Here is a 22,507-nt window from a genome sequence, read left to right as displayed (position 1 = left end):
CTTAACCAACTCCAAGACGCCCTCCAAGACAACGCCTTCTGGGAACTATGGAACCACATGGGCACAAAAGACAAGAAAAACAAAATCCATATCCAAAATGGCAACATCTGGCTCCAGTACTTCAGAGACCTCTATAAAGACATTCCAAAGGAAGAACTAAACCAAGAACAGGAAAGCATAATGGCAAAACTAAAAGCAATAGAGGAAAAAGTAAAAAATTTCCAAAACCCCGTGGATGCACCTATTACATTACAGGAAGTAGCAGAGAGAATCTCTTCCATAAGATGTAGAAAAGCCGGTGGCCTGGATGGAATCCTACCAGAAATGCTGAAGTACAGCCCACCAGAAATACAGGCCGCAATGGTTAAACTCTTCAATATTGTGCTAAGTGCCGGCTACTTCCCTGGTACCTGGAATCAAGGCCTCATCACACCCATCCACAAGAATGGGGACAAGTACGACCCTGCCAACTACAGAGGAATATGTGTCAGCAGCAACCTGGGAAAACTGTTCAACAGCATCCTGAACAAGAGGATCCTCAGTTTCCTCACCGAGCACAACGTCCTCAGCAAGAGCCAAGCAGGGTTCATGCCAAACCACCGCACTACTGAGCACATCTACACCCTGCACAGCCTCATTCAGAGCCACGTCCACAATACAAAGAACGGGAAGATATACGCCTGTTTCGTGGACTTTAAAAAGGCCTTTGATTCGGTGTGGCACCCAGGCTTATTCCTGAAACTGCTGGAGAGCGGAATAGGAGGAAAGACCTACGATGTCATCAAAAGCTCCTACACCGAGAACCTCTGCAGTGTCAGTGTGAACGGCAGAAGAACGGCCTATTTCCAGCAGAGCCGGGGAGTCAGACAAGGCTGCAGCCTAAGCTCAACGCTCTTCAACATTTACATCAACGAGCTGGCTACCGCTCTGGAATCTTCCACAGCACCAGGTCTCACCCTCCACGACGTGCAGGTGAAATTCCTGCTGTATGCAGATGACTTGCTGCTTCTGTCACCAACCGAGAAAGGCCTCCAAGAAAACCTGAAAATCGTAGAGAAATTCAGCTCCACCTGGGCACTACCGGTCAGCCTAAAGAAAACCAACATCATCGTGTTCCAGAAGAGAAAGAGAAAATCAGACCAGCACCCTTCATTTATCCTCAACAACTGCGCCCTTACAGGAACGGACAAATATACCTATCTGGGCCTAGAGATTCACCGATCAGGGAGCTTCAAACAAGCCATAGAGACCCTGAAAGACAAGGCCTGCAAAACCTTCTATGCCATCCGAAGGAAACTCCACCATCTAAAGCCACCAGTGAGGGTCTGGTTAAAAATCTTTGACTCTATCATCGCCCCAATCCTCCTGTATGGCAGCGAAGTCTGGGGCCATCACACCTACCCAGACTGGTCAAGGTGGGATTCCAGCCCAACAGAAATATTCCACCTGGAATTCTGCAAGCACCTTCTCCAAGTCCATCGGAGCACCTCCAACAGTGCTTGCCAGGCTGAGCTGGGCAGATTCCCTCTACACCTAACGGTTCTAAAGAGGGCACTGTCATTCCGGGCTCACCTACGTAGGAGCAGTCCAAGCTCCCATCACCATAAAGCACTGACACATGTAGGGGAAACAGAAAAACCAGGACCCTCGGAACCGCTCACCGAAACCCAACCTGACCAGAACACCAATCACAACAACCTGACAAAAGCCGGAATCAGGAAGATGGTAGACGAAGGCCAGGAGAGGTACGTAAGTGACTGGAAGAACGAGATCATCAGCTCACAGAAACTGACCATGTACCGGAGTCTACAGAGAGACTACAGACTGGCCCCATACCTGGAGAAACTCCAGGACCCCAAAGACCGCAAGATCCTGAGCCGGTATAGACTCAGTGCCCACAGTCTGGCCATCGAGGTCGGCCGACACAGGCAGAGCTACAAGCCCAGGGAGGAAAGACTGTGCCAACACTGTGACCAGGAGGCCCTGGAGGATGAGACCCACTTCCTGCTACACTGCCCCAAATACTCAGCAGTGAGGGACACTCACTTCAGGAGACTCTCACAACTCTTCCCGGATTTCATCACCATGAAGGAGGAAGAGAAAACATGTATGCTGCTGGGGGAAGAAGAGAGAGCAGTGGAGATAGCAGCGCGGTATGTGAGCGCATGCCATAGACTGCGAGAAAGAGAACTATGATATGCCATGGACTTCTACAGCCCCCATCCTGGATCTGCCCCATGCCCCCCATCCACCTTCCCTATGCCATGGACTTCTATAGCCCCATCCTGGATCTGCCCCTACCCACCTTTCCTACAGCCCCTTCCCAACATCCCTACAGTCCCTATCCCTACTCCCTTTTGTACACTTGCTTTGGCAAAACTAATGTGTATTTAGTCCTGCCAATAAAGCTTCTTTGAATTTGAATTTAAAGCTTCTTTGAATCTTGAATCTATACCAGGGGGTCCCTGATACCACAGCACATATACCAGGGGGTCCTGTTATGAATGAGTCACCGTAGGAGGCAAAAACAGAAATACTAGCTAAGTCCAGAAAACCAGAGAAGTTGGCAGCTATCGGATTGCAGACCCCTGAACCTAACAACAACAACTAGCAGTAGCCGTGGTGGGTTCCTACGGTGCCCTAGACCCCTCGATCACAGCCGGAGAACTACATAGCCTAAAGACAGAAAGGGAAATCTAAACTGCCCCAGAGCAGACCCCAAAGCAATAGGCAGCCCCCAACATATAATGACGGTGAAGCAAGATGAAAAAACACTCACACAGATAGAAAGATAGGCTGAGCAAATGATGGGGCCCAAGCTAACTAAATAGGACAGAATAGAAAAGCTGCTGTCTGCAATCCGCCAAAACCCTCTCAAAACAAGAGCCAACAGACTGATAGGGAAAAAAGCCCTGAAGACGCTAGGCTTCAAAAAGACTATATCAGTACTCAGGTATTTTCTGAAGACAGAGCAAAAAGGAATTCAGCTCACCCAGCAGGGGAAGGCAGAAATCCAGAAAAACAAGGCAAAACAAAACCAAAACACAAATGCAAAAAGCAAAGCAGAAAACTTAGCTTTTGAGGAGCAGGAATCAGACTGGTCTCCTAGAATCCCTCAGAGAAATCACCCGCAAGGCAGAAGGGCGTCGGCTGCCTTATATCCAGTCAGCAATTCCAGTCACCCAGTCATCATCATTCTGCTCAGGTGCTTTGTAATCAGCCTCACTACCTTCCTTCACCAGAAGAGGGAGTTCATCAGACCTCAATGGTGAAGGGGAAAATGAACTCACAACAGGGTCCCTGATACCACAGCACATATACCAGGGGGTCCCTGATACCACAGCACATATACCAGAGGGACCCTGATACCACAGCACATAAACAAGGGGGTCCCTGATACCACAGCACAAATACCAGGGGGTCCCCGATACCACAGCACATATACCAAGGGGTCCCTGATACCACAGCACATATACCAGGGGGTCCTTGATACCAAAGCACATATACCAGGGGGTCCCTAATCCCTGATACCACAGCACATATACCAGGGGGTCCCCGATGCCACAGCACATATACCAAGGGGTCCCTGATACCACAGCACATATACCAGGGGTTCCCTGATACCACAGCACATATACCAGGGGGTCCTTGATACCAAAGCACATATACCAGGGGGTCCCTAATCCCTGATACCACAGCACATATACCAGGGGGTCCCCGATACCACAGCACATATACCAAGGGGTCCCTGATACCACAGCACATATACCAGGGGTTCCCTGATACCACAGCACATATACCAAGGGGTCCCTGATACCACAGCACATATACCAGGGGCTCCCTGATACCACAGCACATATACCGGGGGTCCCTTATACCACAGCACATAAACCAGGGGGTCCCTGATACCACAGCACATATACCGGGGGTCCCTGATACCACAGCACATAAACCAGGGGGTCCCTGATACCGGAGTACATATCCCAGGGGGTCCCTGATACCACAGCACATATACTAAGGGGTCCCTGATACCGGAGTACATATTCCAGGGGGTCCTGATACCAGAACACATATACCAGGTGGTCCCTGATACCACAGCACATATACTGGGGGCCCCTGATACCACAGCGCATATACCAGGGGGTCCCTGATACCAGAGCACATATACCAGGGGGTCCCTGATACCACAGCACATATACCAGAGGGTCCCTGATACCACAGCACATATACCAGGGGGTCCCTGATACCACAGCACATATACTGGGGGTCCCTGATACCGGAGCACATTTACCGGGGGTCCGGTCTGGTTCAGTCTGTCATTTACCTCACTGTAGAGCTCCGCGTTCTCCTTGGCCTTCACCATCTCCGGCACGTCCTGGGTCAGGGTGTAGCGGGTCTTGAATTTCTCATAATCCGCTCTGTAATTTAGCTGAATAGACAATCCGAGAAGATCAAGTTATGAAAAGGTTAAATCTTATTAGAGCACAGCGCCATCCCTGGCTGCAGGTGGTGTGTGGTATTACAGCTAAACCCAATCTATTCAATGGAGTTGAGCTGCAATACCAAGACACGACCATGCACAGGGGTGGCGCTGTTTCTGGAAAGCAAAGCTGTTTTCCTAATCCAGTCCAATCTCTTTATTCGGTGTCACAGCTGAGGATTTGTTCCAGTGCATCGTGAAGAGAATCCTCATATATAGGCCGCAATCTCCTGTCCGGATTGTTACAATGTATCAGTCTGGAATCCGATACAATGTAACGATCCTCTTGCTCAACAGTCAGGAACGGGATGTGGTGCATCAGCCATGGGGTTGGAGCGGTGTTACTCTGGGACTATGGGACGTGTAGCTGATTATGGGCGTCATCATGTGCCCGGGTCTCAGTACTGTGCTGGCACCACGACTTGGCACTACTAGAGGATACTAGAGGTGTCGGGGTCCCTGGTGTCAGGGTCTCGGGGTCTCAGGTGTCGGGGTCTCTGGTGCCGGGGTCTCTGGTGCCGGGGTTTCTGGGGTCTCAGGTGTCGGGGGTCTCAGGTGTCGGGGTCTCAGGTGCCGGGGTCCTCTGGTGCCGGGGTCCTCTGGTGCCGGGGTCTAAGGTGCTGGGGTCTCAGGTGTCGGGGTCCTCTGGTGCTGGGGTCTCGGGTGCAGGGGTCCTCTGGTGCCGGGGTCACTGGTGCCGGGGTCACTGGTGTCGGAGTCTCAGGTGCCGGGGTCTCAGGTGTCGGTGGTCTCAGGTGTCGGTGGTCTCAGGTGTCGGGGTCTCAGGTGCCCGGGTCCTCTGATGCCGGGGTCTCAGGTGTCGGGGTCTCGGGTGCCGGGGTCTCAGGTGTCGGGGGTCTCAGGTGCCGGGGTCCCTGGTGTCGGGGCCTCTGGTGCTGGAGTCCTCGGGTGCCGGGGTCTTGGGTGCCGGTGTCCTCTGGTGCCGGGGTCTCGGGTGCCAGGGTCTCGGGTGTCGGGGTCTCGGGTGCCGGGGTCTCGGGTGCCGGGGTCTCGGGTGCCGGGGTCTCGGGTGCCGGGGTCTCAGGTGTCGGGGTCTCAGGTGTCGGGGTCTCAGGTGCCCGCGTCCTCTGATGCCGGGGTCTCAGGTGTCGGGGTCTCGGGTGCCGGGGTCTCAGGTGTCGGGGGTCTCAGGTGCCGGGGTCCCTGGTGTCGGGGCCTCTGGTGCTGGAGTCCTCGGGTGCTGGGGTCTCGGGTGCCGGTGTCCTCTGGTGCCGGGGTCTCGGGTGCCAGGGTCTCGGGTGTCGGGGTCTCGGGTGTCGGGGTCTCGGGTGCCGGGGGTCTCAGGTGCCGGGGTCCCTGGTGTCGGGGCCTCTGGTGCTGGAGTCCTCGGGTGCCGGGGTCTCGGGTGCCGGTGTCCTCTGGTGCCGGGGTCTCGGGTGTCGGGGTCTCGGGTGTCGGGGTCTCGGGTGCCGGGGTCTCAGGTGTCGGGGTCTCGGGTGTCGGGGTCTCGGGTGCCGGGGTCTCAGGTGTCGGGGTCTCTGGTGCCCAGACACTGCTCTGTGCTACCACTACCGCCTGTATGTGCTCACATGCCGCCAGCTAATATATGAAAGGGTTAAACCCCAGGACGGATGTTACATCATTGCAGTCCCCCATTATCAGCACCACACCAACTTACATCGCTCAGCTGCTGGGCATTAACCCTCGCTTGCACAATCTCCGGGGTATCAGTGACAGAACTGAACTTCACCTTGTCAATGCTCTGCCGGTAATTTACCTGCCGGGAAGAAAGAGACGAGACCTGGAAATCACAAGCTCAGGAGGGTACGGCCTCGGTCAGACTTTAGCACAAGTCTCTTCTGATATCCTCTGTGCTGCTGAAGATGCTACTCCCCCCAACTATGCAGCAAAAATTGTGATCCCTTCCAAAATCAGAAAGCTGCTCTCCTGAAATCCTCTGTGCTGCTGGGAGACCATGCTATTTCCAATACATATGTATTTATGAAGAAGCAGTGTCTTGATTGCTGCCTGTTTCCCTGTATTATGAGATTCCAGCGCTACGTACGTCTTTCAGGGGCTCGAGCCTCTTTGTGGTCTGATAAGACGGAGCAAGTGTCGCTGGGAAACAATATTCACCATCCGCACTGTCGGTCTTCTCTGATTTGTAGGCGAGCTGCAGGATGCAGAAGAAAAATCAGCTTCCATCCATTGTGCCATTTCGCTACATCACTGTGGCAGAAAGCTCAATACTTAACTTCTAAAGCCACCACAAGAGGGAGCTCACTACATACAGATTCATACAGTCACCACTAGAGGAAGCTCACTACATAAAGATTTATACAGCTACCACTAGAAGGAGCTCATTACATATAGATTTATACAGTCACCACTAGAGGGAGCTCACTACATACAGATTTATACAGTCACCACTAGAGGGAGCTCACTACATACAGATTTATACAGCCACCACTAGGGGGAGCTCACTACATACAGATTTATACAGTCACCACTAGAGGAAGCTCACTACATACAGATTTATACAGTCACCACTAGAGGGAGCTCACTACATACAGATTTATACAGTCACCACTAGAGGGAGCTCACTACATACAGATTTATACAGTCACCACTAGAGGGAGCTCACTACATACAGAGTTATACAGCCACCACTAGGGGGAGCTCACTACATACAGATTTATACAGTCACCACTAGAGGAAGCTCACTACATACAGATTTATACAGTCACCACTAGAGGGAGCTCACTACAGACAGATTTATACAGCCACCACTAGAGGGAGCTCACTACATACAGATTTATACAGTCACCACTAGAGGGAACTCACTACATACAGATTTATACAGCCACCACTAGAGGGAGCTCACTACATACAGATTTATACAGCCACCCCTAGAGGGAACTCACTACATACAGATTTATACAGCCACCACTAGAGGGAGCTCACTACATACAGATTTATACAGCCACCCCTAGAGGGAACTCACTACATACAGATTTATACAGCCACCCCTAGAGGGAACTCACTACATACAGATTTATACAGCCACCACTAGAGGGAGCTCACTACATACAGATTTATACAGCCACCCCTAGAGGGAACTCACTACATACAGATTTATACAGCCACCACTAGAGGGAACTCACTACATACAGATTTATACAGCCACCACTAGAGGGAGCTCACTACATACAGATTTATACAGTCACCACTAGAGGGAACTCACTACATACAGATTTATACAGCCACCACTAGAGGGAACTCACTACATACAGATTTATACAGCCACCCCTAGAGGGAACTCACTACATACAGATTTATACAGCCACCACTAGAGGGAACTCACTACATACAGATTTATACAGCCACCACTAGAGGGAGCTCACTACATACAGATTTATACAGTCACCACTAGAGGGAACTCACTACATACAGATTTATACAGCCACCACTAGAGGGAGCTCACTACATACAGATTTATACAGCCACCCCTAGAGGGAACTCACTACATACAGATTTATACAGCCACCACTAGAGGGAGCTCACTACATACAGATTTATACAGCCACCCCTAGAGGGAACTCACTACATACAGATTTATACAGCCACCACTAGAGGGAGCTCACTACATACAGATTTATACAGCCACCCCTAGAGGGAGCTCACTACATACAGATTTATACAGCCACCCCTAGAGGGAACTCACTACATACAGATTTATACAGCCACCACTAGAGGGAGCTCACTACATACAGATTTATACAGCCACCCCTAGAGGGAACTCACTACATACAGATTTATACAGCCACCACTAGAGGGAGCTCACTACATACAGATTTATACAGCTACCATCAGATGCATCAATTTCTCCATCCATTCACTTCTAGACACTCACGTTGCTGGCAAGGGTCCCAGCCTTGATGGCGTGTAATGTGCGGCGGTCCATACCAACTCCTTCATAATGTCCTTTCATCTGAGTCTGGTATTTTTCTTTATATTTCAGCTGCAGACAATAAATAATGATGGAAAGTTCTATTCACATGAACAGAGTAATGGGGTTATTGCATCTAAGGCCTGTTTCACACTTCAATTGTTTGACATCAGTTGAAATCTGCCAAAGAGTAAAAAAACGGATGCACCGGACCGTTATTTTGACGGATCCGTTTCAGCCAACACCAATGAAATTTAAAGCAATAGGACTCTGGAAGAGGAGAGAGAGAGATTTTTTCGCCGCTTCTAGAACGCTGTTTAGGGTTAAAATTCACGAGAGGGAAAATCTTCCGGGCATGCGCAGTTTAAAATAGCGCTCCGCCGTTGGAAAAAACGTGACATTGTCCGTCTACTCCAGCCGGCGGACGATAAAATTCAAATGGATCCGTCAAAAAACAGATGAAACGGACGACCATCAGTCAAAATCCGCCGCTAATGCAAGTCTATTGGGAAAAAAACGGATCCGCCAGTTTTTTCATAAAAACGGCGGATTTTGACTGACGTCAAATAACTGAAGTGTGAAACTGGCCTAAGGCGTAAATGTGATGACAACTACAAAACCTCCAATCTCCATTGTTTCCTGTATATGATGTCAGACCATTACTAACCAATCACGTGTCTCTCCTTGCAGGGGGCGGAGTTTACACACTGCCTGTGACATTGCTGTGCAGTCTCTGGGCCTCTCCCGGGCCGCACACCTGCCTCTCTCCGGCCTCTCCCGGGCCGCACACCTGCCTCTCTCCGGCCTCTCCCGGGCCGCACACCTGCCTCTCTCCGGCCTCTCCTGGGCCGCACACCTGCCTCTCTCCAGCCTCTCCTGGGCCGCACACCTGCCTCTCTCTGGTCTCCCCTGGGCCGCACACCTGCCTCTCTCCGGCCTCTCCTGGGCCGCACACCTGCCTCTCTCCGCCTCTCCTGGGCCTCACACCTGCCTCTCCTTGGCCGCACACCTGCCTCTCTCTGGCCTCTCCTTGGCCGCACACCTGCCTCTCTCCGGCCTCTCCTGGGCCGCACACCTGCCTCTCTCCGGCCTCTCCCGGGCCGCACACCTGCCTCTCTCCGGCCTCTCCCGGGCCGCACACCTGCCTCTCTCCGGCCTCTCCTGGGCCGCACACCTGCCTCTCTCCGCCTCTCCTGGGCCTCACACCTGCCTCTCCTTGGCCGCACACCTGCCTCTCTCTGGTCTCCCCTGGGCCGCACACCTGCCTCTCTCTGGCCTCTCCTTGGCCGCACACCTGCCTCTCTCCGGCCTCTCCTGGGCCGCACACCTGCCTCTCTCCGGCCTCTCCCGGGCCGCACACCTGCCTCTCTCCGGCCTCTACCGGGCCGCACACCTGCCTCTCTCCAGCCTCTACCGGGCCGCACACCTGCCTCTCTCCGGCCTCTCCTAGGCCGTACACCTGCCTCTCTCCAGACTCTCCGGCCTCTCCTTGGCCTCACACTTGCCTCTCCTGGGCCGTACACCTGCCTCTCTCCGGCCTCTCCTGGGCCGCACACCTGCCTCTCTCCGGCCTCTCCTGGGCCGCACACCTGCCTCTCTCCGGCCTCTCCTGGGCCGTACACCTGCCTCTCTCCAGCCTCTCCTAGGCCGTACACCTGCCTCTCTCCAGACTCTCCGGCCTCTCCTTGGCCTCACACTTGCCTCTCCTGGGCCGTACACCTGCCTCTCTCCGGCCTCTCCTGGGCCGCACACCTGCCTCTCTCCGGCCTCTCCTGGGCCGCACACCTGCCTCTCTCCGGCCTCTCCTGGGCCGTACACCTGCCTCTCTCCGGCCTCTCCTGGGCCGCACACCTGCCTCTCTCCGGCCTCTCCTGGGCCGCATACCTGCCTCTCTCCGGCCTCTCCTTGGCCTCACACTTGCCTCTCTCCGGCCTCTCCTGGGCCGTACACCTGCCTCTCTGCGGCCTCTCCCTGGCCGTACACCTGCCTCTCTCCGGCCTCTCCTGGGCCGCACACCTGCCTCTCTCCGGCCTCTCCTGGGCCGTACACCTGCCTCTCTCCGGCCTCTCCTGGGCCGCACAACTGCCTCTCTCCGGCCTCTCCTGGGCCGCACACCTGTCTCTCTCCGGCCTCTCCTTGGCCTCACACCTGCCTCTCTCTGTCCTCTCCTTGGCCGCACACCTGCCTCTCTCCGGCCTCTCCTTGGCCGTACACCTGCCTCTCTCCGGCCTCTCCTGGGCCGCACACCTGTCTCTCTCTTGTCTCCCCTGGGCCGCACACCTGCCTCTCTCTGGCCTCTCCTGGGCCGTACACCTGTCTCTCTCCGGCCTCTCCTTGGCCGTACACCTGCCTCTCTCCGGCCTCTCTTTGGCCGCACACCTGCCTCTCTCTGGCCTCTCTTTGGCCGCACACCTGCCTCTCTCTGGCCTCTCCTGGGCCTTACACCTGTCTCTCTCCGGCCTCTACCGGGCCGCACACCTGCCTCTCTCCGGCCTCTACCGGGCCGCACACCTGCCTCTCTCCGGCCTCTCCTGGGCCGCACACCTGCCTCTCTCCGGCCTCTCCTTGGCCTCACACCTGCCTCTCTCCGGCCTCTCCTTGGCCGTACACCTGCCTTTCTCCGGCCTCTCCTTGGCCTCACACCTGCCTCTCTCCGACCTCTCCCTGGCCGTACACCTGCCTCTCTCCAGCCTCTCCTGGGCCGCACACCTGCCTCTCTCCGGCCTCTCCTGGGCCGCACACCTGTCTCTCTCCGGCCTCTTCTGGGCCGCACACCTGCCTCTCTGCGGCCTCTCCCTGGCCGTACACCTGCCTCTCTCCGGCCTCTCCTGGGCCGTACACCTGCCTCTCTGCGGCCTCTCCTGGGCCGTACACCTGCCTCTCTCCGGCCTCTCCTGGGCCGTACACCTGCCTCTCTCCGGCCTCTCCTGGGCCGCACACCTGCCTCTCTCCGGCCTCTCCTGGGCCGCACACCTGCCTCTCTCCGGCCTCTCCTGGGCCGTACACCTGCCTCTCTCCGGCCTCTCCTGGGCCGCACACCTGTCTCTCTCCGGCCTCTCCTTGGCCTCACACCTGCCTCTCTCTGTCCTCTCCTTGGCCTCACACCTGCCTCTCTCCGGCCTCTCCCGGGCCGTACACCTGCCTCTCTCCGGCCTCTCCTGGGCCGTACACCTGCCTCTCTCCAGACTCTCCGGCCTCTCCTTGGCCTCACACCTGCCTCTCTCCGGCCTCTCCTTGGCCTCACACCTGCCTCTCTCCGGCCTCTCCCGGGCCGTACACCTGCCTCTCTCCAGCCTCTCCTGGGCCGTACACCTGCCTCTCTCCAGACTCTCCGGCCTCTCCTTGGCCTCACACTTGCCTCTCCTGGGCCGTACACCTGCCTCTCTCCGGCCTCTCCTGGGCCGCACACCTGCCTCTCTCCAGCCTCTCCTTGGCCTCACACTTGCCTCTCTCCGGCCTCTCCTGGGCCTCACACTTGCCTCTCTCCGGCCTCTCCTGGGCCGTACACCTGCCTCTCTCCGGCCTCTCCTGGGCCGTACACCTGCCTCTCTCCGGCCTCTCCTGGGCCGTACACCTGCCTCTCTCCGGCCTCTCCTGGGCCGCACACCTGCCTCTCTCCGGCCTCTCCTGGGCCGTACACCTGCCTCTCTCCGGCCTCTCCTGGGCCGTACACCTGCCTCTCTCCGGCCTCTCCTGGGCCGTACACCTGCCTCTCTCCGGCCTCTCCTGGGCCGCACACCTGCCTCTCTGCGGCCTCTCCTGGGCCGCACACCTGCCTCTCTCCGGCCTCTCCTGGGCCGCATACCTGCCTCTCTCCGGCCTCTCCTTGGCCTCACACCTGTCTCTCTCCGGCCTCTTCTGGGCCGCACACCTGCCTCTCTGCGGCCTCTTCTGGGCCGCACACCTGCCTCTCTGCGGCCTCTTCTGGGCCGCACACCTGCCTCTCTGCGGCCTCTTCTGGGCCGCACACCTGCCTCTCTCCGGCCTCTTCTGGGCCTCACACCTGCCTCTCTCCGGCCTCTCCTTGGCCTCACACCTGCCTCTCTCCGGCCTCTTCTGGGCATGTCATCAGGCCGCACCTCCTGTGATGTCCTCTCAAAGCTTCACAGGACAGTGATTTCTACAGAAATCAGATTTTTCTCCCAAATTACAGGTGACATGGAGGAACATTGATCTAATGTGGGAGAGGTTCGGGGGCGCTGCGTTATTATTTCTTACTGGACCTTTTTTTTCTGATTACTAATGACAAAAGACTGATTGGCACTTCCAAGCTAGTGTGAACAGGTGCATACCAGGAGCAGCCATCTCCATATACAATACATGAAAAAAGCTGCCCTCCATCGTGCTTAAAGCATGTCAGTATGAAATATGAATAGCTATACGGCTTCAGGATACTAGGAAAAAAATGAGACGCTTAGCACATAATTTGGCCAATTCATGCCTGCCCAGCAACCAACGACCAGGACCTGTTTTTTCCTTGTATCCAGAAGCAGTGTTGCTAGTCAGATTTCATACTGACGTGCTTTAGCGCTACAGAATGCAACTTCCTTTGTATATTGGATATGGAGGTGGCTGCTCCTAGTTTGCACCTGTTCACATTAGCTTGGAAGTGCCAGTCAGTGTTCATTAGCTCTCTGACCGAGCACTCCGCCCTCCAGCATGTGGGGGATTTTAATTGCAACAGGATCCCACCAACCCATAAAATCAGACTGGGAAGAGAGGTGTCCACATTCACCAAGGAATTCAGGCTTCAGTCTTTAGGGAGGTATTCACACTAGACACGTTAGGACCCAGCAGTTTTGAGACCACCTTGTTTTTCGTTGCTGGGCAGGCATAAATTGGCCAAATTATGTACTAGGCGTCTCACTTTTTTTCCTAGTATCCAGAAGCAGTATTGTTATTCATATTGATTTAGCACGACAGAGTGCAACTTTTTTTGTTTATTCTTCCTGATAGTTATTAGTCGCTGACCGCCTGTTGCTCTATACGCAGCGGATCGCGGTACAGAGCTCTGCGCATTGTGTAGTCAGACCCGACAATCACGTGTAAGGAATGATGCGACTCCCACATGACTGCAGGACCTGACTATGCTCTTCATATGTAGTCTGTAACCATGGAGACACAGAACTCTGCACACGAGCTGTGTACACAAAACGGTGGAAGATTTGTCATCTGAAATATCTCCTCATTTTGTCGTGCACGGGATGGGACACTATACAGAGCTAGCACGGTGGCTCAGTGGTTAGCACTGCAGCGCTGGGGTCCTGGGTTCGAATCCCACCAAGGACAACATCTGCAAGGAGTTTGTATGTTCTCCCCGTGTTTGCGTGGGTTTCCTCCGGGTTCTCCGGTTTCCTCCCACACTCCAAAGACTGATAGGGATTTAGATTGTGAGCCCCATCGGGGACAGTGATGATAATGTGTGCAAACTGAAGAATGCTGCGGAATATGTTAGCGCTACATAAAAAGAAAGAAAAGCTAGGAAATAAATCATTGCCATCATAACGTTCCCAGACACCAGGTTAGGAGGACGTGAACGGCTGCACACAGACTTCTGGCTTCTCATGGATTACGTGGATTTCAAGCAAGCAGAGATCTTGAACACAGAGAGGAATTGGTTTGGGAAGATTGAGGAACGTCTCCGTGCACCAAGGGTGACTTTATATACTGAACATAGAATATCCCTTTAAGAGCAAACAATCGGGGGTGCACACAGTGAACGCTCAGAGTGGGGGGCATAGCGCCGGTCTTGGGGCTGTACTTACATCACTGGTGTATTTGGAGATCTTATTGACGCTCTGGAATTGGGGCGTCTCGCAGTAGTTAATGCTGTGCCCCTTACTGTTCTCCAAGTCCTTCTTGTATCCCACCTGGAAGACACCGAGATGAGGAAGCAGGGTCATTACAGAGTCTGGTGGTCCAGACTGCCCGATCTTACCAGGGCAAGACCAGACCCCATAAACCTGCACCCCATGTGGGGGCCGTATATGGAGAGGTGGCCACTGCCGCTTCTTCTATGCTGGATATGACCAGGAAGGTTGTTGGTGGAGCCCCCCATGTCCCATGGTGGTATAGGCCCCATGTGATGGCCCCTTAGGACCGGGCACTCACCTCACTGACGAGTTTGTTCACGTTCTGGGCTTGTCTCAGTGCCAGGTTGTCCTCTGCGGTCAGGGTGTGGTACTGGGCAGCGCCCCGCATCCTGCAGAGGTCCTTCTTATATTTAATCTGAAATACACCCATAAACCATGGATTCAATGGCTACACAGAGATGAGCAGCCGATCATCCATACACCCATCACCCATACACCTGATCATCCATACATCGATCATACATATATCACTCATACGTTCACTTATCTATACAGTAATCATACACACACCTATCATCCATGCATCAATCATACATACTCCTATTTTACTTAAATAAATCATATATAAAACAACCATGCATACATCAATCATACAAATAAAAAAAAAAATGAGCTAAAAGAAGCCTTAGCCAGCTCACCAGCCACAGCACGGAGCCTCGTCTGGACCAAACGATAGTTGATAGTAGACAAAAACATGAGGGGCGTTCCAGCTGATAAAATTTCTTGCTTTATTGAAAAAATTAAAATAGTGCAGCGGCTTACTCCTCAAGAATGGATGGATGTGCAATGAGGCACTGGAATAACAGCTACGCGTTTCGCCCTACATGAGTCTTTATCACAGCACAGCTTTAGGGTCGGGGTCGAAACACGTAGCTGTTATTCCAGTGCCTCATTGCACATCCATCCATTCTTGAGGCGTAAGCCGCTGCACTATTTTAATTTTTTCAATAAAGCAAGAAATTTTATCAGCTGGAACGCCCCTCATGTTTTTGTCTACATCAATCATACATACATCTGTCAGCCATAAGTTAATCATGCATACACCCAAACTCCATTAACCAGTCATATGTACATATATACTCTATACCTCAGTTATACACATACCTGTCCTCCATACATTAGACATGAATACACCTATACTCCATGCATTGGTCACACATATACCAATACATCAGACACACATACCTCTGTCATTCTTACATGTATACTCCGTACATAAATAATACATACATCAGTCACACTACACCAATTCTTCTTGCATTAATGATACATACACTGATGTCATACTATATATACAGTTATACGTACACCAGTCATCCATACACCAGTCATACATATACCTATGCTCCATACACCAGTCATACATACACCGATCATCCATACACCAGTCATACATACACCGATCATCCATACACCAGTCATACATACACCGATCATCCATACACCAGTCATACATATACCGATCATCCATACACCAGTCATACATACACCGATCATCCATACACCAGTCATACATAAACCAATCATCCATACACCAGTCATACATACATCGATCATCCATACACCAGTCATACATATACCTATGCTCCATACACCAGTCATACATACAGCAATCATCCATACACCAGTCATACATACATCGATCATCCATACACCAGTCATACATACACTGATCATCCATACACCAGTCATACATAAACCAATCATCCATACATCAGTCATACATATACCGATCATCCATATACCAGTCATACATAAACCGATCATTCATACACCAGTCATACATAAACCGATCATCCGTACATCAGTCATACATATACCGATCATCCATACACCAGTCATACATAAACCAATCATCCATACACCAGTCATACATACATCGATCATCCATACACCAGTCATACATATACCTATGCTCCATACACCAGTCATACATACAGCAATCATCCATACACCAGTCATACATACATCGATCATCCATACACCAGTCATACATACACTGATCATTCATACACCAGTCATACATAAACCGATCATCTGTACACCAGTCATACATATACCGATCATCCATACACCAGTCATACATAAACCAATCATCCATACACCAGTAATACATATACCGATCATCCATACACCAGTCATACATATACCGATCATCCATACACCAGTCATACATACACCAATCATCCATACACCAGTCATACATACAGCAATCATCCATACACCAGTCATACATACATTGATCATCCATACACCAGTCATACATACACCGATCATCCATGCACCAGTCATACATATACTGATCATCCATACACCAGTCATACATAAACCAATCATCCATACACCAGTAATACATATACCGATCATCCATACACCAGTCATACATACATTGATCATCCATACACCAGTCATACATACACCGATCATCCATGCACCAGTCATACATATACTGATCATCCATACACCAGTCATACATAAACCAATCATCCATACACCAGTAATACATATACCGATCATCCATACACCAGTCATACATACATTGATCATCCATACACCAGTCATACATACATTGATCATCCATACACCAGTCATACATACACCGATCATCTGTACACCAGTCATACATATACCGATCATCCATACACCAGTCATACATAAACCAATCATCCATACACCAGTAATACATATACCGATCATCCATACACCAGTCATACATATACCGATCATCCATACACCAGTCATACATACACCAATCATCCATACACCAGTCATACATACAGCAATCATCCATACGCCAGTCATACATACATTGATCATCCATACACCAGTCATACATACACCGATCATCCATACACCAGTCATACATATACCGATCATCCATACACCAGTAATACATATACCGATCATCCATACACCAGTCATACATACACCGATCATCCATGCACCAGTCATACATACATTGATCATCCATACACCAGTCATACATACACCGATCATCCATGCACCAGTCATACATATACTGATCATCCATACACCAGTCATACATACAGCAATCATCCATGCACCAGTCATACATACATCAATCATCCATACACCAGTCACATATACACCGATCATCCATACACCAGTCATACATACACCGATCATCCATACACCAGTCATACATACAGCAATCATCCATGCACCAGTCATACATACATTGATCATCCATACACCAGTCATACATACACCGATCATCCATGCACCAGTCATACATACATCGATCATCCATACACCAGTCACATATACACCGATCATCCATACACCAGTCATACATACACCGATCATCCATACACCAGTCATACATATACCGATCATCCATACACCCGTCATACATACATCAATCATCCATACACCCGTCATACATACATCAATCATCCATACACCCGTCATACATACAGCGATCATACATACACCAGTCATACATACACCGATCATCCATACACCCGTCATACATACATCAATCATCCATACACCCGTCATACATACAGCGATCATACATACACCAGTCATACATACACTGATCATTCATACACCAGTCATACATACAGCAATCATCCATGCACCAGTCATACATACATTGATCATCCATACACCAGTCATACATACATCGATCATCCATACACCAGTCACATATACACCGATCATCCATACACCAGTCATACATACACCGATCATCCATGCACCAGTCATACATACATCGATCATCCATACACCAGTCACATATACACCGATCATCCATACACCAGTCATACATATACCGATCATCCATACACCAGTCATACATACATCAATCATCCATACACCCGTCATACATACATCAATCATCCATACACCCGTCATACATACATCAATCATCCATACACCAGTCATACATACACCGATCATTCATACACCCGTCATACATACATCAATCATCCATACACCCGTCATACATACAGCGATCATACATACACCAGTCATACATACACCGATCATTCATACACCAGTCATACATACAGCGATCATACATACACCAGTCATACATACACCGATCATCCATACACTGGTCATACATATACTGATCATCCATACTTCAGTTATTCACATACCTCTCCTCAATTACAAAGTTTCCCCTGACACAATACTCACATCACTGGCGATGTCATTGGCCTTTTTGGCGCTGAGATAAGCTGGGGTGATCATTGCTGGAAAGCTGCCCTTGCCCCTGTACTCCTCCAGATCCTCATCATATTCCTGCATCCACATAGAAGATGGATCAGCAGTGAGTAATGTAACCAGGACTCCACCAGAGTCACCATCACACAGTTACATTGTATTTCTGGTGTAATGTCATGGGATGGATACACAGGTGCAGTGTGGGGAAAATAAACTACTGACAGCGCTCCCTAGTGGTGGAACAGAAAGATACAACCAGGACACAACACGGTACAGGTATAATGTGGAGTTTCCCGTTGTGACTTGTATGGAGAGTCGCCTGCACCGGACTGTCCGGCTCCTATCTAGAAATGATTCACCACTACATTAGTTTTATAAGAGACTCATGTGGGACCTCATATAACTGGATCCAGGGAGTGGAGGAGCGCCGCGCCGCCAGGGAGAGACGGACGTCTGATCACATAATGGGCTCTAAGCATCTGATCGAACACGCTGCCGTCAGTCTTTGATTTCTGCCGTGTCCTGGGAGATGGCGGCGACGGACGGGTGGACGTGCGGTGACTGACAGCTCTGCACCCTCGTGTCTCATCGCCTACCTGGCTCAGCTGCTCCGTACTCCGTCTGGCGGAGGAGACATCTGTTGCGCCTGTTTTACCCTTCATCTCCCTCTGATATCGCTGGTGATACTTCACCTGCCGCAGAGACAAGAGGAAGGAGGAAATGACACCAGGACTCTGCCGTAACACAGCGGCCACAAAAATACCGACTGCATCTACTGCATACCCCACCATCCACGGCCGGGCCTGACCCTCCTGCATCTACCGTAAGCACAGGGCATTAACAGCGTCACAGCCTGTATCTGTGTCCAAGTTAAATTATGAAATTCTAGCTACTTGCAGTCACCACTAGGGGGAGCTCACTACATACAGATATATACAGTCACCACTAGGGGGAGCTCACTACATACAGATATATACAGTCACCACTAGGGGGGAGCTCACTACATACAGATATATACAGTCACAACTAGAGCGAGCTCACTACTTATAGATTTATACAGTCACCACTAGAGGGAGCTCACTACATACAGATTTATACAGTCACCACTAGAGGGAGCTCACTACATACAGATTTATACAGTCACCACTAGAGGGAGCTCACTACATACAGATTTATACAGTCACCACTAGAGGGAGCTCACTACATACAGATTTATACTGTCACCACAAGGGGGAGCTCACTACATACAGCTGTGGCCAAAAGTATTGACACCCCTGCAATTCTGTCAGATAATGCTCAGTTTCTTCCTGAAAATGATTGCAAACACAAATTCTTTGGTATTATTATCTTCATTTAATTTGTCTTAAATGAAAAAACACAAAAGAGAATGAAGCAAAAAGCAAAACATTGATCATTTCACACAAAACTCCAAAAATGGGCCGGACAAAAGTATTGGCACCCTCAGCCTAATACTTGGTTGCACAACCTTTAGCCAAAATAACTGCGACCAACCGCTTCCGGTAACCATCAATGAGTTTCTTACAATGCTCTGCTGGAATTTTAGACCATTCTTCTTTGGCAAACTGCTCCAGGTCCCTGATATTAGAAGGATGCCTTCTCCAAACTGCCATTTTTAGATCTCTCCACAGGTGTTCTCTGGGATTCAGGTCTGGACTCATTGCTGGCCACCTTAGAAGTCTCCAGTGCTTTCTCTCAAACCATTTTCTAGGGCTTTTTGAAGTGTGTTTTGGGTCTTTGTCCTGCTGGAAGACCCATGACCTCTGAGGGAGACCCAGCTTTCTCACACTGGGCCCTACATTATGCTGCAAAATTTGTTGGTAGTCTTCAGACTTCATAATGCCATGCACACAGTCAAGCAGTCCAGTGCCAGAGGCAGCAAAGCAACCCCAAAACATCAGGGAACCTCCGCCATGTTTGACTGTAGGGACAGTGTTCTTTTCTTTGAATGCCTCTTTTTTCTCCTGTAAACTCTATGTTGATGCCTTTGCCCAAAAAGCTCTACTTTTGTCTCATCTGACCAGAGAACATTCTTCCAAAACGTTTTAGGCTTTTCAGGTAAGTTTTGGCAAACTCCAGCCTGGCTTTTTTATGTCTCGGGGTAAGAAGTGGGGTCTTCCTGGGTCTCCTACCATACAGTCCCTTTTCATTCAGACACCGACGGATAGTACGGGTTGACACTGTTGTACCCTCGGACTGCAGGGCAGCTTGAACTTGTTTGGATGTTAGTCGAGGTTCTTTATCCAACATCCGCACAATCTTGCGTTGAAATCTCTTGTCAATTGTTCTTTTCTGTCCACATCTAGGGAGGTTAGCCACAGTGCCATGGGCTTTACACTTCTTGATGACACTGCACACGGTAGACACAGGAACATTCAGGTCTTTGGAGATGGACTTGTAGCCTTGAGATTGCTCATGCTTCCTCACAATTTGGTTTCTCAAGTCCTCAGACAGTTCTTTGGTCTTCTTTCTTTTCTCCATGCTCAATGTGGTACACACAAGGACACAGGACAGAGGTTGAGTCAACTTTAATCCATGTCACCTGGCTGCAAGTGTGATTTAGTTATTGCCAACACCTGTTAGGTGCCACAGGTAAGTTACCGGTGCTGTTAATTACACAAATTACAGAAGCATCACATGATTTTTCAAACAGTGCCAATACTTTTGTCCACCCTCTTTTTTATGTTTGGTGTGGAATTATATCCAATTTGGCTTTAGGACAATTCTTTTTGTGTTTTTTCATTTAAGACAAATTAAATGAAGATAATAATACCAAAGAATTTGTGTTTGCAATCATTTTCAGGAAGAAACTGAGTATTATCTGACAGAATTGCAGGGGTGTCAATACTTTTGGCCCCAACTGTACAAATTTATAGTCACCACTAGGGGGAGCTCACTACATACAGATTTATACTGTCACCACTAGGGGGAGCTCGCTACATACATATTTATACTGTCACCACTAGGGGGAGCTCAGTACATACAGATTTTTTAAGTCACCTCTGAGATGATCTCACTATATACAGGTTTATACAGCCACTCTTATATCAATATATACAGACGACGTTTGTAGTAAAGGATCTACATCGGCATCTTGTGGCCATAACTGGTATTTTAGTTTCATAGGAACCACTTGGTGCAAAGCTTACATCACTGGCCAGCTCATTAGCCTTCTTGGCAATCTGGTAGCCTGGGGTGATCAGTGCTGGGTAGCTGCCCTTCCCCCTCTTCTCTTCAAAGTCTTCTGTGTATTTTATCTAGGAGAGAAAAGAAAAGTGTCAGGGTGTGATGACGCCGCTGGGCTGCAGGGGGAGCTGTGGTACTCACATCACTGCGGTGCTGTCCTCCAGACTTGGCGTGTAGAATATCCTTTGTGTCCACTACACTGGTGTACTGCGAAACCCGCTCCTCGTGCCCACGCTTGTATTCCACCTGTGACAGATAATACATTGTGTGTGCAGCATTGGGGGGCACTTAAAGCCCGGTCACACGCTTCAATGTCCCAGCGATCCCACCGAGGATCCGGCGTGGATGGGATCGCTGGGACATAGCTGATGGCTGGCGAGCTGTCACATAGACAGGCAGCGATCAGGACCAGCGAGCGCGCTGCCATCCAGGGTAAACAGCGGGAAACTGAGCGCCGCGCGGCTCCTGGCTTCCCTCTGCTTACCTTGGATTCTAGCGTCCAGCGTCGCTGATCGTTGGTCTCTCGCTGTCACACGCAGCGATGTCTGCTGCCCAGCGGGAGACCGACGATCAAAAAATGGCCCAGGACGTTCGAGAGCGATCAGCGATACCCGGCCGGCGGGGGGGGGGACTGTCGCTGATGTGTGTCACAAAATTAGAGATCTCGCTGTGTGTGACGGGCCCTTACATTGCGGTGTATGATGGGGCACTTACATTGCTGTGTGTGATGGGGCACGTACATTGCGGTGTATGATGGGGCACTTACATTGCGGTGTATGATGGGGCACTTACATTGCGGTGTATGATGGGGCCCTTACATTGCGGTGTATGATGAGGCACTTA

The 22,507-nt window shown here is 50.7% G+C and overlaps 1 protein-coding gene across 3 annotated transcripts in view; it reads right to left on the bottom strand.

Moving 5' to 3' along the window:
* NRAP (nebulin related anchoring protein) overlaps positions 1-22,507 on the bottom strand; it is a 188,470-nt gene that overhangs the window by 117,545 nt on the left and 48,418 nt on the right. For all 3 annotated transcript variants that reach the window (XM_073556640.1, XM_073556641.1, XM_073556642.1), the window contains 10 exons: positions 21,806-21,910; positions 21,628-21,735; positions 19,057-19,152; positions 18,434-18,538; positions 14,502-14,618; positions 14,156-14,260; positions 8,355-8,462; positions 6,507-6,614; positions 6,120-6,218; positions 4,325-4,429 (listed from right to left, as the gene is read on the bottom strand). In XM_073556640.1, coding sequence (XP_073412741.1) covers positions 4,325-4,429; positions 6,120-6,218; positions 6,507-6,614; positions 8,355-8,462; positions 14,156-14,260; positions 14,502-14,618; positions 18,434-18,538; positions 19,057-19,152; positions 21,628-21,735; positions 21,806-21,910 — 1,056 coding nt within the window. The remainder of the gene's footprint in view (positions 1-4,324; positions 4,430-6,119; positions 6,219-6,506; positions 6,615-8,354; positions 8,463-14,155; positions 14,261-14,501; positions 14,619-18,433; positions 18,539-19,056; positions 19,153-21,627; positions 21,736-21,805; positions 21,911-22,507) is intronic.

The sequence above is a fragment of the Dendrobates tinctorius genome, unplaced genomic scaffold (assembly GCF_039654945.1).
Source record: "Dendrobates tinctorius isolate UK_male_01 unplaced genomic scaffold, ASM3965494v1 ptg000236l, whole genome shotgun sequence".
NCBI classification, from domain to species: domain Eukaryota; kingdom Metazoa; phylum Chordata; class Amphibia; order Anura; family Dendrobatidae; genus Dendrobates; species Dendrobates tinctorius.
This window is presented reverse-complemented; position numbering and strand designations above follow the sequence as displayed.